The sequence below is a fragment of the Choloepus didactylus genome, chromosome X (assembly GCF_015220235.1).
Source record: "Choloepus didactylus isolate mChoDid1 chromosome X, mChoDid1.pri, whole genome shotgun sequence".
NCBI lineage: Eukaryota > Metazoa > Chordata > Mammalia > Pilosa > Megalonychidae > Choloepus > Choloepus didactylus.
The window spans coordinates 127,221,620-127,240,888 of NC_051334.1; the positions used below are offsets into that span (position 1 = coordinate 127,221,620).

The 19,269-nt window shown below is 35.7% G+C and overlaps 1 protein-coding gene across 6 annotated transcripts in view; it reads left to right on the plus strand.

The window, feature by feature from the left end:
• The window catches only part of COL4A5 (collagen type IV alpha 5 chain), a 414,777-nt gene that overhangs the window by 355,854 nt on the left and 39,654 nt on the right, over window positions 1-19,269 (plus strand). For all 6 annotated transcript variants that reach the window (XM_037821236.1, XM_037821237.1, XM_037821239.1 and 3 more), the window contains exon 38: window positions 18,698-18,778. In XM_037821236.1, the coding sequence (XP_037677164.1) occupies window positions 18,698-18,778 (81 nt within the window). The remainder of the gene's footprint in view (window positions 1-18,697; window positions 18,779-19,269) is intronic.

Here is a 19,269-nt window from a genome sequence, read left to right on the forward strand (position 1 = left end):
TGTTTTCCATTTTTCTTATTGATTCAGCACAGTTTTTACATACTCTAGATATTAGTCCTTTGTCAGATACATGTATTTGCAAATTCACATTCTGTGTCTCAGGTTTGCCTTCCACTCTCTTAATGCTATCATATGATGAACAAAAGTTGTTAATTTTAATTAAGTCCAATGTATTATATTTTCTTTCATATTTGGTGCTTTTTGTGTGTATTTAGTGTATTTAAGAAATATTTGCATGCTCAAGGTCATGGAAATATTCTCCTGGGTTTTTTTCTAGAACTCTTAATTTCTAAACTTTCACATTTAGGTTTATGATCTGTTTTGCATAAAAATATTTTTATTGTGTGAGGTAGGGGTAAGAGTTTCATTTTGTTCCCATGCAGATATCCAATTGGAGCACTGAAGAAAGTATTTATTCAAACCACCTTTCCCATAAATATACTTTTCTGGCTTCCAAATAGCCTGGGAGTAGTGAGCTGAGTTCACATTTAAAAATAAGAATTATTGTGGTAAAATATATATAGCAAAATTTGCCATTTTAAGTGAACAACTAAGTGGCGTTAATTACATTCACAATATTGTGTGTTATGCAACAATCACCACCATCTATCTGCAAAACTTTTTCATCACCCCAAATAAAAACTCCACCCATTATTAAGCAATTTCCCCCTCTCCCCAGCCCCCATACCTTGTTTTTTAAAGAAACGTGAGTTCCCTGATAAATTGCAGTGACTTGTTTCTCAGAAAGTCAAATGATGAAAAAAATGGGAGACTATTTCTAAACTCAGTATTCTATTCTTTTGGTGTATTTTCCTATTTTTGCTCATAAACAACACTTTATGAATTGCTGTATGTCTATATTCTTTTGAAATATGGTACTGTAAGTATTACAACTTTATTCCAGTTTTAATTTTTTTACTATTTTAGGTCTTTTGCATAAATTTTGGAATATATTTAATCAATTTGCACTGGGAAAAAAACCTATTGGGAGTTTTTTAAAATATTTTTTGCTTTATTAGAGAAGTTGTATGTTTACAGAACAATCATGCATAAAATACAGGATTCTCATACACCACCCCACCATCAACACATTGCATTGGTGTGGAATATTTTTTACAATTGATTGATGAGAACACATTTTTAGAATTGTACTATTTACTAAAGTCCATGGTTTGACTTAGGGATCACTGTTTGTGTACTGTAGTTCCATGGATTTAAAAATTTTTTTACTGTTACCATATATACAATCTAAAATTTCCCCCTTTACTCATATAAAGATATATATTTCAGTGCTGTTAATTAGTTCACAGTATTGTGCTCCCATCACTACCATCCACTAACAAAACATTTTCATCATTGCAAACAGGAACCCTGTATGTTTCAAGCCTTAACTTCCCATTCCCTATCCCCACCCAAACCCCTGGTAACCTATCTTCTAGCTTCTGATTCTATGAGTTTGCTTATCCTAATTGTTTCAAAACAGTGAGATAATACAATATTTGTACTTTTGTGTCTGGATTATTTCACTCAAGTTTCATCCATGTTGTCACATGTATCAGGGCTTCATTTCTTTTTACAGCTGAATAATATTCCATCATATGTATACACCGCATTTTGTTTATCCATTCATTGGTTGACAGACACTTGGGTTGCATCCATCTTTTGGCAATTGTGAACAATGCCACTGTGAACATCGTTGTTCAAATATCTCTCTGAGATGCTTTCAGTTCTTGTGGGTATATACCTAGCAGTGGGATTTCTGGGTCATATGGTAGTTCTATACTTAACTCTCTGAGGAACTGCCTGTCCTCCACAGCAGCTGCACCATTTTACATTGCCACCATCAGTGAATGAGTGTTCCTATTTCTCCACATCCCCCCCCAACACTTGTTATTTTCTGTTGTTTTTTTTAATAGCAGTCATTCCATTGGGTGTGAAATGGAACCTCATTGTGGTTTTGATTTGCATTTCCCTGATGGCTAATGATATTGAGTATCTTTTCATGTGCTTTCTGGCTGTTTGTATATCTTCTCTGGAGAGATGTCTAGTCAAGTCTTTTGCCCGTTTTTTAATTGGACTCTTTGTCTTTTTATTGCTGAGATGCAGGATATTTTATATGCTGATATTAAACCTTTATTGGATAAGCAGTTTCCAAATATTCCCCCCACTGAATCAGTTGTCTTTTCACATTCATGATAAAAAGTCCTTTGATGAGTAAAACTTTTAAATTTTGATGAGGTTCCATTTATCTATTTTTCTTTTATTGCTTGTAATTGGGTGTAAAGTTTAAGAAACCATTGCCTAACACAAGGTCCCAGTGATGATTCCTTACATTTTCTTCTAAGAATTTGATAGTTCTAGGTATTATATTTAGGTCTTTGATCTATTTTGAGTTGATTTTTGTTTATGGTGTGAGGTAGGGTCCTCCTCCTGTTTTTTTTTTTTTTTGAAATGGAGATCCAGTTTTCCCAGCACCATTTTTTGCAGGGGCTATTCTTTCCCAGTTGCCTTTACACCCTTGTCAAAAATCAGTTGGCCATTCTTGTGGATCACACTCTCTTTGTCTAGTGTGTGGGTGGATGGGTAGAAAAGTGGAGATAAAATCTAAATGACAAATAGGGTGGGATGGGGGTGGATGGTTTGGGTGTTCTTTTTTTACTTTTATTTTTTATTCTTATTCTGACTCTCTGATGTAAGGAAAATGTTCAGAAATAGATTGTGGTGATGAATGCATAGCTATATGATCGTACTGTGAACAGTTGATTGTATACCATGGATGATTGTGTGGTATGTGAATATATTTCAATAAAACTGAATTTTAGAAAAAATCAGTTGACCATTAATGTGAGGGTTGATTTCTGAGTTCTCAATTAAATTCTATTAGTCTAAATGTTTGTCTTTGTGCCAGTACAATGCCATTTTGATTACTGCGGCTTTTTCAAGATGGCTTTGGATATTTGGTGTCCCTTACCCTTCTATAAAATTTGATGATTGACTTTTCCATTTCTGCAAAGAAGGTTGCAATTTTGACTGGGGTTGCTTTGAATCTATAAATTGCTTTGGATAGGATTGACATCTTAATAATATTTAGTCTTCCAACCATGGACAGGGAATGTCTTTCCATTTATTTAGATCTTCTTTGATTTCTTTAGCAGTGTTTTGTAGTTTTCTGTGTACAAGCCCTTAACATGCTTGGTTAGATTTATTCTTGATATTTCATTCTTTTATTTACTATTGCGAATGGATTTTTTTCTTGATTTTTTCTTCTTGATTTGTTCATTACTATGTATAGAAATACTACTGATTTTTAGTTATTGATCTTGTACCCCACCACTTTGCTGAATTCATTTGTTTGCTCTAGGAGCTTTGTTGTGAATTTTTCAGGATTTTCTGTATATCTTCCGCAAATAGGGAAAGTTTTACTTCTTCCTTTTCAATTTGGATACCTTTTCTTTCTTTTCCTTGCTTAATTGCTCTGACAAGAACTTTCAGTATAATGTTGAAAAACAGTGGTGACAATGGGCATTCTTGTCTTGTCCCAGATCTTAGAGGGAAAGCTTTTAATTTTTCACTATTAAGTAGGATGTTAGCTGTGGGTTTTTCATATATGCCCTTTATCATGTTAAAGAGTTTTTCTTCTATTCCTTGTGTTCTAAGTGTTTTATCAAGACAGGGTGCTGGATTTTGTCAAATGCGTTTTCTGCATCAATTGAGCTAATCATGTGGTTTTTGTCCTTCATTCTGTTAATGTGGTGTATTTCATTAATTGACTTTCTTTTGTTGAACCACCTTTGCATACCAAGGATAAATCCCACTTGATTGTGGTGTATAATTCTTTAATATGCTATTGCTGTTGGGTGTGGTTTGCTAGTATTTTGTTGAGGATTTTTTTACCTATACTCACAGGACATATTGGTCTGTAGTTTTCTTTTCTTATAGTATCTTTGTCTGGCTTTGGTATGAGGGTGATGTTGGCCTCATAGACTGAAGCAGGGAGCGTTCCCTCTTCAGTTTTTTTGGAAGAATTTGAGCAGAATTTAGAGTTAAGTCTTCTTGGAATGTTTAGGAGAATTCCTCTGTGAAGACATCTGGTCCTGGGCTTTTCTTTGTTTGACTGTTTTTGATGACTGATTCAATCTCTTTACTAGTAGTTGTTTTTGTTGGTTAGATCTAGTTGGTTTAGATATCATTCAAGTCTTGTACTTCCTTACTGATCTGACTGCATATTCTATCCATCATTGAAAGTGGTGTGTTAAAGACTCCTAGTGAGAACCCAAGATGGCGGCTAGGTAAGACAGGGCAAAAAAACACCTCCATGAAAAATACTAGATAAAAGCCAGAAAGTGACCCAGAACATCAGTTCCAGTGATGCACCAGCCGGACAAGGTCTGCTGAATCCACAGGGACTGTGCATTTGGTGAAACCGGGAGTCTGCATTCTGAAATGAGTGAGTGAGCCGGCTGAAAGTCCGGCAGCCACGCTGCAGTATGGGGAAACCGTGGGTTGGCATTTGGAGATGGACTAGTTCTTTCTAAAAAAAAAAAACCTGGGACCGATTGTGGATACAATGGTGAGAAATGCGCAGTGAAGCACGGCAGGAGCGGGCTGTCTCAACGCCTCGGTGTCTGGCGTGGAGGATAGCCCTTCCCACACCCGCTGCTGATTGTCTCGGGGCCAGGGGGCAGAGGGGAGCCAAAAGGGGAAAGAAACCATGCCCCTTGCAGCCATCTTCCTGGCGGGCTGGGGATGCTCCTGCCCAGGGCAGGATCCATAGCCCAGAGCTGCACTAAGGGTCCTAGTGTGACAGGGAGTGTTTCCCACACTGCGCACAAGCCACAATAACAGCCATGGACAGTGGCCTTTAGGGCACCCACAGCTAATTGTCCCGGAGCTGGGAAGGCGGAGATGTGCGAAGACGGGGAAATTAACACGCCCCATTCAACCATCTTTACAGCAGGCTGGAAACACCTTTGCACGGCCTGGCAGCCCAGGGCTTCCCTGGAGGGCCGGCAGGCACTTGTGACATGGTGCAGCCTTCCCTCAGCAGGGGTCGTGGAAGAGCATGGCTGAGAAGGGGGACCCACTCAGAAATCCCGGGGACCCTACACCAGTGCCAGGGACTTGTGGGTCAGCGGCAGAGACGATTTGTGGTGGGACTGAGGTGAAGGCTTGGACTCTTGCAACAGCCTTAAATCTCCAGGAACACCTAGGAGGCTTGATTATTAAAGCTGCCCTGCCTCCCTAACTGCTCAGACACACATCCTACATTCAGGGCGGACAGCACCAACAACACAACCAAACTTGGTGCACCAATTGAACCCCACAAGAATCAGATCCCCACACACCACAAAGACAAAGTTGGGGAGAACTGACTTCAGGGGAATAGGTGACTCGTGGATGCCATCTGCTGGTTAGTTAGAGAAAGTGTACGCCACCAAGCTGTAGATCTGACAAATTAGAGATTGGTATTTTATAGACCCTGAAAGAACCCTATCAAGGAAAGCAAATGCCAAGAGGCCAAAAACAACAGAAAATCTTAAAGCATATGATAAAACCAGATGATATGGAGAACCCAAACCCAAACACCCAAATCAAAATATCAGAAGAGACACAGTACTTGGCGCAATTAATCAAAGAACTAAAGTCAAACAATAGGAGCATGGCACAGGATATAAAGGAAATGAAGAAAAGCATGGCACAAGGTATAAAGGACATAAAGAAGACCCTAGAAGAGCATAAAGAAGAAATTGCAAGAGTAAATAAAAAAAATAGAAGATCTTATGGAAATAAAAGAAACTGTTGGCCAAATTAAAAAGACTCTGGAAACTCATAATACAAGATTAGAGGAAGTTGAACAACAACTCAGCATCCTTGAGGACCACAGAACAGAAAATGAAAGAACAAAAGAAAGAATGGGGAAAAAATAAAAAAAAATTGAAATGGATCTCAGGGATACAATAGATAAAATAAAACGTCCAAATTTAAGACTCATTGGTGTCCCAGAAGGGGAAGAGAAGGGTAAAGGTCTAGAAAGAGTATTCAAAGAAATTGTTGGGGAAAACTTCCCAAACCTTCTACACAATATAAATACACAAAGCATAAATGCCCAGCAAACTCCAAATAGAATAAATCCAAATAAACCCACTCCAAGACATATTCTGATCAGACTGTCAAGTACTGAAGAGAAGGAGCAAGTTCTGAAAGCAACAAGAGAAAAGCAATTCACCACATACAAAGGAAACAACATAAAACTAAGTAGTGACTACTCAGCGGTCACCATGGAGGTAAGAAGGCAGTGGCATGACATATTTAAAATTCTGAGAGAGAAAAATTTCCAACCAAGAATACTTTATCCAGCAAAACTCTCCTACAGATTTGAGGGAGAGCTTAAATTTTTCACAAACAAATGCTGAGAGATTTTGCCAATAAAAGACCTGCCCTACTTCAGATACTAAAGGGAGCCCTACTGATGGAGAAACAAAGAAAGGAGAGAGAGGTATAGAGGAACTTAACAGACATATCTAGAACATTACATCCCAAATCACCAGGACACACATTCTTCTCTAGTGATCACAGATCTTTCTCCAGAATAGACCATATGCTGGGACATAAAACAAGCCTCAATAAATTTTTTTTAAAAATTGAATTTATTCAAAGCGCATTCTCTGACCACAGTGGAATACAAATAGGAGTCAATAACCATCAGAGACTTAGAAAATTCACAAACACCAGGAGGGTAAAAATGAGGGGGAGATGAAAACATTCCCATATAATCAAAAACTGAGGGACTTCATCACCAGTAGATCAGTCCTATAAGAAATGCTAAAGGGAATTGAGCAGGTGGAAAGGAAGGGACACTAAACAATTGACTGAAACCACATGAAGAAATAAAGATTTCCAGTAAAGATCACATGGTAAATATAAATACCAATACTACTGTATTTTTGATTTGTAACTCCACTATTTACTTCCTGAGGGATCTAAAATACATAAACTGTAATGGTAAATCAGTGGTTTTGGACTCAATGTAAAATATGTAATTTTTGACAAGAACTACATAAAGGTGGGGGAATGGAGGAGTAAAGGAGGATAGTTTATGTGTCCTATTGAAGTTAAGTTGGTATCAAAGAAAAACAAGATTCTTATAGACTTAAGAGGTTAATTTAAGCCCCATGGTAAACACAAAGAAAGTATCAGAGAATATGACCATAGATGTGAAAAGTGGAGTATGGGTTATGAGAAGTGGGGGAAGGGGCAATGGGGAGTTAAGAAAGGAGTGTAGGGTTTCTGTTTGGAGTGAAGGGAAATTTCTAGTAATGGATGGTGGGAAGGGGATAGCATTGCAGCATTCTAAATATGATTAATCCCACTAATGGAATGCTAGGGAGGGGGTGGAATGGGAAGATTTAGGCTGTATATATGTTTCCACAAGTGGAAAAAAAAAAGACAGTCTAAATAGATAATGACAATTAAATGCCAAGGATGATCCTGGATGGGATCTGAGGATGGAGGAGAGGAGGCTCAAAGGGACACAGTTGGGACATAACAAGAAAAACAGGAAATATAGAATGTAAGCTTTGTATCAATGTTGAATTTCTTGAACTTCTTAGCTGCGCTTAATGGGAATACGTAAAAGAATGTTCTTGTTCATGGGAAATGTATATGTGAATTATATTGTTTGTTCAAGGATGTGTGCAGCCTGCTTTCATATGGTCAGAATACAGAGCAATAGATGATGGATGATACATAGGGAGGGAGGGAGGGAGGGAAAGAAAGAAATGGTGGTGTGACAGGATGTTAAAGTTGATGGATCAGGGTATCAGGGGAAGGGGGTCAGTTTATGCTGGAGTTCTGTGTATGGGGTTTGTACTGTTTTTGCAACTGTTCCTGTAAGTTTGAATTTATTTCAAAATAAGATTTTAAAAATCGCAAAAAAAAATAAAGACTCCTAGTATTAATGTAGAACCAGCAATTTCTCCCTTCAAATCTTTTACCTTCAAGCTACTTGTGTCTGAATTTAAGGTGTGCCTCTTGCAGACAGCATATAGTTGAGTCATGCTTTTCTGTCCATTCTGCCAATACCTGCCTTTTGACTACAGTGTTTAATTCATTTACATTTAAATTCACTGCTGATAAAACAGGACTTTTTTATGCCATTATGATTAGACTTTGTAATTCTTATACCTTTTTGGTCCCTACTTCCACTGATGCCTAATTTTATATTTATTTGCTTTTTTGTGTTATACCATATTGAGTACCTTCTCATATCTGTATGAATACATTTTTCATCTGTTTTTCTTGTGGTTACAATGGGAATACAATTTGACATCCTAAATATATAGCAATTATATTTGGTTTGATACCAACTTAACTTCAATAGCATGCATATATACTTCTCCCATGTCCATCTGTCCCCCCACCCTTTTTAATACTTGTTATCACATATTTGTGTGTTATATGTCTCCAAACCTAGAACTATCATTAAATTTTATGCATTTGCCTTTTAGCACCTATAGGAAGTATGAAGTGGAGTTACTTACCAAACAATATGCTACAATAATACTGGCATTTATAAATACTCAAATGGTTCCTTTACCTCAGCTTTTTATTTCTTTATGCTGCTTTGAACCCCTGTAGAGTGTCCTTTCCTTTCAGTCTGAAGAACTCCCTTTAGCATTGCTCCCAGTCTAGTGGTGATGAACTCCCTCAGCTTTTGTTTATTTGAGAATGTCTTAATCTCTCCCTTATTTTTGAAAGAAAGTCTCGCCAGATATAAAATTCTTGTCTGGCATTTGTTTTCTTTTAGCACTTTTAAGTTTTTCTACCTACTGCCTTCTTGCTTCCATGGTTTCTGATGAGAAATCAGCACTCAATCTAATTTGGACTCTCTTGTACATAATACTTTGCTTTTCTCTTTCAGCTTTCAGAATTCTCTCCTTGTCCTTTGCATTTGATACTGTGATCAATATATGGTGGGGTATATTTTTCTTCATGTTTATCCTGTTTCATGTTCTCTAGGCTTCTTGGATAAGCATAATCTCGTCTTCTGCTAAGTTAGAGATGTTCTCTATATTATTTCTTTGAATATTCCTTCTGCCCCTTTCTCTCTTTCATCTTCTGGGGCACACATAATGTCATATACTTATGCATTTTTTATAATTCTTTTTTCTTTCTGCTCTCAGCCTGACTCATTTCAAGTGTCTCGTCTTCAAGTTCGCTGATTCTTTCTTCTGACAACTCCAATCTGCTCTTGAAATCCTGGGAATTTTTCATTTCAGTTCTTGTGTTCTTCTACATCAGTAGTTCTGTTTGCTTCCTTTTAAAAATTTTATCTCTTTACTAAGACTCTCACATTGCTCATTCATTGTTTTTCTGATATCCTTTGGTTTCTTTCTCTGTATTTTTCTTCATCTCCTTGAGCATTTTTAGGATCATTTTTTAAAGGCTTTGTTTGGTATGTCCACGTTCTCATTTTCTGTAATGGGACTTTTTCCTCTTCCTTTAGATGGACCATCATTTCCTGTTTCTTTGGTTTTTTGTAGTCTTTTGTTGCACATTGTACATTGTAATATTTTAAAATGTTATCTCTGGGATTTATTCCTTGAGATTTTGTTTCTTGATTTTGTAAGCAGCTGATGATAAGGGAGAGACTTTTTTGTTCTTCAGCCCTCCTATGGGGAATGTCTGCCCAAGGTGAATGCAGGGTTTTTCCTGTCTTTCTGGGCCTCTGTCTTGTCATGGGACTTTTTTAATGCAGTTTTACTGAGATATACTCACACACCATATAACCCATCCAAGTGCACAATCAGTGGCTCACAGTATCAACATATAGTTGTGCATTCAGCACCACAATCAATTTTAGAACATTTTCATTACTCCAAATTAAGGAAAAAAAAGAAATAAAAAAGAGCACCCAAATCATACCATACCTCTTATCCTCCCTATTATTTATATATTTTTTGTTATTATTTTATTACTCATCTGCCCATACGTTAGTCAAAGGGAGAGTCAGTCATCAGGTCTTCACCATCAGAAGGTCACATGATAAAAGCTATATAGTTATACAGTTATCATCAAGAATCAACTCTACTGGTTTACTGTTCAACAGATTCAGGTATTTCCTACTAGCTATTCTAATACACTAGAAACTAAAAAGGAATATCTATATAATGCATAAGAATAACCTCCCGAATGACCTCTCAACACCATTTGAAATCTCTCAGCCACTGAAACCTTATTTTGTTTCATTTCTTTCCCCCCTTTTGGTCCAAGAAGGCTTTCTCTATCCCACAATGCCAGGGCCAGCCTCATCCTCAGGAGTCCTGTCCCACATTGCCAGGGGGATTTGCACCCTTAGGAGTCGTGACCCATGTAAAGGGGAGGGTAGTGAGTTTATATGCAGAATTGGCAGAGAGAAAGAGAGGTCACATATGAGCAACAAAAGAGGTTCTCTGGGGTTGATTCCTTAGACATAATTATTAGTAGGCTTAGCTTCTCCTTTGCAAAAATAAGTTTCATAAGGGCAAGCCCCAAGATCAAGGGCTGGACTTATTAAATTGGGATTCCCTAATGCTTGCAGGAATATCAGGAATTCTCCAGGTGGGGAAGTTTAATATTTCTACATTTTCCCCCAGTCCCTCAAGGGGACTTTACAAATACTTTTTTGTTTTCTGCCCAAAGTACTCTGGGGTACATCGGGGTGTCTATTAACCTGTACAAAATAATAATTTCTCATTCCCCATTCTGGGTTCCATGTCCTGGCTTTTGCTTTTTAGTTGTTTTGGAATTCCCCTGTTTACAGGAGTTTGCTTGTCCACTCAGTTTCCCAGGAGAGAGACCACCTTCTCCTGGGTGTTTGAAGCTGGCAGGCTATTACCCCACACTGTCCACTTCTATAGTTTTTTTAGTACTCCTCTTGTTGTCTTAAGTTGTTTGGCTGGAGGGCAAATTCTAGGAGGAGGAGCATGCTGGAAAGGACCTCCCCAAGTCAGGCTTTCCCAGCCAAAGCAGAGCGAGTACCCCATGAAGGGGGCACAGACTGGCTCCAATGTGCCCCTGGGAGTTTAGGAAGGGCAGCAAGAACTTCTACAACAGATCCCCATAGCTGAGCTTTCCTGGTCTGCTCAGCAAATGCAGTCCTTCAACTAACTGTTCCTCCAGTTCTGAGGAAGCTCTGCTGCCTGCTGGTTCTGTCCAGGGAGGTTTGAAACAATGGCTGCCTCCCCCTTTGTTCGGAACAGCTTGAAACAATAGCTGCTGTCAGAGCTTACCCCAGCAATCAGAAGTCGCTAACCAAAAGCCGTGATCAGTGATTGGCTATGCCACATGTGGTCTTGGGGAATAGGATTTTTATGTCCCTTTCTGTCACTAGCAAGCTAGCCAGGAGCTGGTCTCCTCTGCAGCCTGCCATGAGAGTGTGGGATGGGGACCAGAAGCCACCATGCAGAGAGAGCAGTTCACTGTTTTTTGCTATAATTTATCAGCCTCTTCTTTCCAGTCTTCCCTGGATGCTGTGCAGTGTTCTTCTGGCCTCCAGAATTTCAAAACAGTTGTTTCAGACAGTTCCTGCCTGTTTAATAGTTGTTTTGGTAGAAGGACTAAGTCCTGAAGCTCCCTACTCTGCCATCTTCCCACAATCCTCCACCTGCTGGGATTGATTAGTGTTGCAGTAAATATCTATACAAGTTTGGGAAATTTTGATATTTTAACAATATTGAGACTTCCAATCCATGAACATGTTATCTCTCTATTTATTTGGGTATTTAATTTAACTATGTATTGTACTTTTCTCTTAGAGATCTTGAACACGTTTTGTTATCCTGGGAATATGATATTTTCTGATTGAATTTTTAAATAGTATTGCTTCTCCAAGTTCATTTTCCAATTGTTTGTTGGTTGTATTTAGAAATAATTGATATTGGAATATGTACTTTGTAAGTGGGACAATTATTAATTTTACTTGTTAATTGTAACTGTTTCTTTATAGATATTTTTGGTTTTCTAAACTGACTTAATGGTTCAGACATTTTTACTTCTTCCTTTTAGTTGTTTATGCCATTTATTTCTTTTCCTTGCCTAATTACACTGGTAAGGGCTTCCGGTACACTGCTTAATGGAAATGGTGATGGTCAACATCCTTGTTGTTCTCCCAACCTCAGATGGAAAGTGTTCAATATTTCCCCAGTAAATATGATGTTATTGCCAGGAGTTTTGTACACATATTTTATTAAATTAAAGAAATTCTCTTCTATTCCTAATTTGCTGAAAGTTTTTATCAAAAGCAGGTGTCAAGTTTTATCAAATCCTTTTTCTGAATCTACTGAGATGATCATAAGATTTGTCTTCTTCACTCTATTGCTGTGGTAAATTATATTGGTTGATATTCAATGTAAAAACAACCTTGCATTCTTAGGATTAAGCCCACACGACTTGGTCATTATGAATTATCATTTTCATGTATTACTGCATTTGATTTGCTGAAATTTTATTAAAGAATTTTTCATCTATGGTCATGAGAGATATCGGCCTGTAAATTTTCATTCTCATAGTGCCCTTGTCAACATTTTGATATTGGGGACTTGCTAGCCTCATAATATGATTTGGGAAGTTTTCCCTCTTTCTTTATGCTCTGAAACAGTTTCTGTAAGAACACTATTATTTTTCTTTAAGTGTTTCCTAAAATTCACTAGTGAAGGATTCTGTGCCTGTAGTTCTTATTGGGGAAATGCTTTTAATTACAGATTCAGTGTAATCTTTTTTTAAATTCATTGGTCTAAAGATGATAATTTTCTTGCTTTGTCCTTTTAATTTCTGCAGAATCTGTAGTCTACCTTAAACAATTTTTTTGTTATTGGTAATTTTTGGTTTATCTCTCTTTTTTCTTGATCAGTCTTTCTAGGTGTTTATTAATTTTATTAATATTTTTAAAAAATTAACTTTTGTCTTTGATTTTCTGTAGTATTTTCCTGTTTTCTATTTCATTGATTCCTGCTTGTATCTTTATTTCCCTCCTTTTCTTACCATGTTTTCATTTTTCTGTTCTTTTTCTAATTTCTTTATGTTGAAAATTAGAGCATTGATTTTTCAGCTTTGTCTTTTCTATTATATGTATTCAGCTTAAGCTAAATCCTATAAATTTTTTGTTATACTTTCTTTATCATTCAGTTTAAAATATTTTCTAATTTCCCTTTTGATTCTTTTTTTATCTATAGGTTATTTAGAATTGTGTTGTTTAATTTACAAATATTTGGGAATTTTCCAGATATCTTTCTGTTATTGACTTTTAGTTTAATTCTCTTGTGGTCAGCATACATATGGCCCACAAGGTGGTCTATCTAGGTATTTTCCTTTTACATGTGAAAATAATTTTTATTGTGTCGTTGTTGTGTGTATTAATCTATAAATGCCAATTTGTTCGGTAGTATTAAAATCTGTTATGTCCGTACTAACTTTCTGCCTAATTTTTCTGTCAGTTGCTGAGACGTGGGTGTTAAAATTTCCAGTATGATTGTGGAATTTCTGTTTCTTCCTTTCTTTCTTTCTTTCTTTCTTTCTTTCTTTTTTTTATGGATGTATGCTTAAGCTCTGTTATTTGGTGGATACAAATTCAGGAAATTATGTCTTCATGAAGAGTTGACACTTTTATCATTATATAATCATTATGTAATGACCTCTTTTACTCTGCTTTGGAGTCTGTTTTGTCTAATATTAGCCTAGGCAATTTGGATTCTTTATGCTTAATGTTTGTATGGTATATGTTTTTCTATCCTGTATATTTAAAATACGCCTCTTATAAACAAACATATATTTGTCCCTTGCTTTTTTATCTAATCTGACAATCTCTCCCATTTAGTCGAAGTGTTTAGTCCATTTATATTAAATGTAATTATTGTCATGTTTGGGTTTTAGTCTACCATCTTGCTGTTTGCTTTCTGTTTGTTCTTTGTCTCTCCTCTCCTGTATTCGTTAGAGTTAATCAAGTTATGTTTGGTATTCCATTCTATCTCTTCTATTGGCTTTTTTTTTTTGCTGTATTTTTTTTTTATTAAATTCAGTTTTATTGAAATACATTCACACACCATACAATCATCCATGGTATACAATCCACTGTCCACAGTATGATAACATAGTTATGCGTTCATCACCACAATCTATCTCTGAACATTTTCCTTACATCTCTTCTATTGGCTTTTAAACTAAACTTCTTTCTATCAAATTTACATGATTGTTCCAGGGATTTTAATATACACTCTTAATTTAGCACACTTTGCCTTAAATGAATATTGTGGTACTTCACATATAATGTAAGATCCTTACACAGTATAATGTTATTTCTATATCATCTTCTTTTGTATGATTGCTCTCATGTATTTACTTCTAGATATAATATATTACAAATTTATTTCTATTATTGTTGCTCTTAAGAGTTAATTGGCTTTAAAAATTAAGAAGCAAAGTAATTTTTATATTTACATACATATTTTCCATTTGCAGTGTTCCAGCTTCCTGTGGATCCAAATTTCCATTTGGTATCATTCCCTTAAAGCCTGAAGTACTTCCACTATAATTTCTTGTAAAGTGACTTTGCTGATGGAAAATTCTCTCACCTTTAACCTATCTGAAAATATCTTTATTTTTGCCTTCATTTTAAAGGGAATTTTTGTTGAATATAGACATCTTTTTTTGATATGTATTTTCTTCAGCACTTAAAATATGTCTTTTGGCCTCTGTTTTCTTCTGAGTATAAGTCAGCAGTAATTTTTATTGTTTCCCTCCTTTAAGTTATATCTGGGTTTTCTCTATATATGTTTAAGATGTTCTTTTGTCTTTGGTCTTCAATAATATGTCTTTGTTGTGATTAGTTGTGGTTGTATTAATTTTGCTGAATTCACTGATCTTCCTGGTACTGTGGGTTGCTATTTTTTAATAACTTTGGAAAATTTCAGCTATTGTTTCTTCAAATAATTTGTCTGCTGTATTCTCTCCTCTCCTTTTGGGACTGCATTTGGATGTATATTAGATCACTTGATATTGCCATATAGGTCATTGTGGCTTTAGTTACATTTTATCATCTTTTTACTATCTGTACTTTAATTTGGATGGTATATATTCAACTACCTTCAAGATTACTGATTCTTTTTTTTCCTCATGTGCTTACTGTGCTGTTAATCTCCTCCATAGAAATTTTGATTTCCATTTGGTTTGTTTTAGAGTTACCATATTTCTCCAGAAACTCCCCATTTTTCACCGACTATAAACATTTTTGCCTTTAACGTATTTATTATAAGTTTTTTTTTTACAGTGATACACAACAAAGTTATTAATTTAGTTTTTTTTGATGCTGGAGACAAACATGTTTATTAAAGATACTACAAAAAATTTGGCAAACATTTCAAAACAGATTTGTAAACATAATGCTTCCCTTTTCAACTGGCAGCACTTTGACAAGACAATACAATAAGACAATACAACTTGAATTAACATTAGTTCAAAATCCTTACATTTTTGACCACATAACTTATGTTCCCATATGATAAAACAAGTGATAGTTTAAATCAAAGTCAATAGATAAATCTGTGAAGTGAAAGTTTGTGCTGTTTGATGAATCACAGTACGTTACGGTTAAATATTTCTGCTCTTTTTTCTATTCCTGGCACCCAGGGTGGAAAAAAAATCTTTAAATATACATTTCATGTAGTTAATAGCTTCTTTGCATATCTTGCTTCAAAAAATACTTTATAGCAGTATATAAATAGGTATAGTTATTTTTAAAGATCTTCTCTGCTTATTTCAACATCTCCAACATCCATGGGTCTATTTCTATTGGTAGTTATTTTCTTCTGGATAAGAACCACATTTTCCAGTTTCTTCACGTCTGTTTTTTTTTTTTTTTTAATTATTATATACTGATTGCTGTGGATAGTATGGTATAAAGATTTCGTATTCTGTTGTATTCCACTGAAGAGTATTGAATTTTGTTCTAGCAGAATAGATTCTAGAGAATCTATTTGATCTTGGAGCGATGGAGCTTTAGGCTTTGTGAGAGCAGGGCTATTACCATTTTGCTTTTAGTCTTAGGTATATTGTTTAGACTTGGCATGTGGTCTTTACTCTTAATATACAGCCCTTCTGGGGCCATTGCCTTTTATCCTGAAAATTTTTCTTTAGTATTTCTTGTAGAATCTGTTGGTGCCATATTCTCTCAGCTGTCATTTGTTTAAATATGTTTTTATTTTACTTTTGTTCGTTATTGAGCTATGTAGCAGACAGAATTCTAAGATTCCCCCACCAAGATTCCTGGTCCCTGGATATTCCATCAAAATGTAGGTACTAATGTAGGTACTGCTGTGAAGGGATTTTGCAGATATAATTGAAGTCCCAAATCAGTTTATCTTAAAATTCAGTGATTTACAGAGGGGCCTAATCTAATCACATGAGTCCTTTAAAACAAATCGTTTTCTCTAGCTGATGGCAGAAAAGGGAGTCCGAGATACTCAAAGCATAAGAGGGACTCAACATGGTTCTATTACTGAGATGGAATTGACTCACATAAAGAAAAGGCAAGAGGCCTCCAGGACCTGAGAATAGTTTCTGGCTGCTAACCAGCAAGGAAACAGGGCCCTCAGTCCTATAACCCCAAGCAACTGAATTTAGTCAAAAACCTGAGTGAACTTGGAAGCACAACTTTCCCCAGAGCCTCCAAATAAGAGCCCAGACCAGCCGACACCTTGTTTTCGACCTTGTGAGACCCTGAGCAGAGATCCCAGTGAAGCTGTGCCTGGACTTATTACCTACAGAAATTTCGAGATAATAAACTGGTGTTGTTTTAAGCCACTAAGTTTGTGGTAATTTGTTTCATAGCAATAAAAAAACTAATGCACCGTTCTTCTGGTCATTCTTTGTCTTTGAGTAGTTGCTTTTTGTATTCTGTTTAGAGTTTTTCATTTGAATAATCATTGGGAAGAGAGGCTGAGGTGGTCTTACTCCAACTTGGCTGGCTTTAGAAGTGTATAGGAATAAATTTAATAAAATATATTTTCGGATTGTGCACACTGAAAAGTATAAAACCTGCTGTGAGGAATTTTAAATGCCTAAATAAATGAAAAGATATATTATCATCATGGATTAGGAGCTCAAAATTGTTGAGATGCCAGTTCTCCCGAAATTGATCCAGAGATTCAAAGCAATTCTAGTTCATAACTAAGAAAATTTTTCTTTTTAACAATTGACAAATTGATTTTAAAATGTATGTAGAAATGCAAAGGACCTAGAATATCCAAAGCAATATTGAAAAAGAAAAATCACTGTTGGAGTACTAGCACCACCTATTTCAAGGTGAAGCTACTGCAATTAAGACAGTGTGATACTGACATAAAGACTGATAAATAGATTAATTAAACTGAATACGGAGCACAGAGACTCACATTTACACAGTAATTTAATTTTTTATAAAGAAGCCAAAGACATCTAATAGGGAAAGGGAAGTCATTTCAACAATGGGTCTTGAAATATCTGGATATTCATATGAAAAAAAATGAAAATCAACCTATGCCCCACATGATATAAAAAGTTATTTTGAGTTGTGTATTAGTCCTAAAATAAAAACTAAAACCATACAGCTTTCAAAAGAAAGCATAGGTGAATATTTTCATGATTTGGGGTAAGCAACATTTTCTTAGGACACATAAATCAATAATTGTAAAAAATATCCAATAGATTAGACAATCAAAATAAAAAATTTCATAAAAAGGCACCATTAATAATATGAATAGAATCCCAAAGACTAGGATGAATGACTTATAGTTGGGATCTATAAAGAACTTCTACTACTAGATATTAAAGCATACCATCCAATTTTTATAATGGGAAATGTTTTGAACAGACATTTCACAAAAGATGATATGTGAATGACCAATAAGCACATGAAAAAGCAATCAATATCACTAGCCAGTGGAAAAGTGCAAATACGAACCACAATGAGATAGTACTGCATTTCTATCAGAATAGCTATTATTAAAACAACCGATATCACGTATTGTGAAGGTTCTGGAGTAACTGGAATTCCCATATGTTGTTGTGAGTATAAAATGGCTTGGAGATTTTTTGTGTGTATTAGTTTATTTTTATTTTTTAATCTTTTTATTGCAGTAACATATACAACTCAAATTTTCTCATTTTAATCACTTTTAGGTGTACAATTCAGTAGTACCTGACCCAGCAATTCCATACCTAGGTATTTACCCAAAATTAATTAAGACATATGTCCACACAAAGACTTGTGTGAAAATGTTCATAGCACTTTATTCATAGGAGGTAAAAACTGGAAATAGTCTAGGTTTCCATAAATAAGAGAATGGGAATTCATAATAGCTAAAACCTGGCAATAACTCAAATGCCCAGCAAATGGATGGAGTATTAAAAATTGTGTATCCATACAATCAAATCCTACCAATTCTACCAGTGTAATATGGTGATATTTATTTTTATGTTTATAAATATATAATGACACCAGCCTCTGGATAAATAAGAATTTAAATTATTATTTTAAAAATATTCAGCAAATCTCAGCATCTTTTGGGTTTCCTTTCTGTTCTTCACAGAACTGTTCTAAGCCAACACTATAAATTGTAAGTTTCAATTATAGCTCTCAAAGCAATGCAGTTTTTCTTTTATTTTAAAATTGAGCTCTTTGCCCTAGGAACCCCAGGCCTTCCTGGACCAAAAGGTATTGATGGTCCTCCTGGGAAACCTGGCCTTCCAGGAGAACCTGGTCCTATAGGTAAGCATGAAAAATAAGAGTTTTCTGTTTTGTAAAAACTAAGGCTCATATTCAATTTGGGAAAGTCAGATTCTTTCTGGGGGCTGTGAACATTTTCAAGACATGGAAACTGGGTCATCATTCATTTAGCACTATTTGTTACAAGGTGAACAACTCTTAATAAAGCTTACTTAAAATTATCATTATGAAACCTTATTTTCTGGGCTCACTTTCTAGAGGGAGTTAATTTCGTGTATCCTATAATAGAAGATAAGTGTTCTTATATTTAGAATAGCAAGGTGTGGCAATTTTGTTTGTTTACTGGCTTCTAAAGCAGATCACTGCTCTTGGTCCCATATCAGGTCTATAATGATCCCTCCCCTTACTCTCTTGGATATCCTAAAACCATATTAAAAATGAGAAACTGAAAGGCTGGGAAGGTAGAGTGAATGACTTGGCTATTCCTTATTCCCATTGTCCCCCCTTTATTTCTTTATAGCTTCATTTCCATA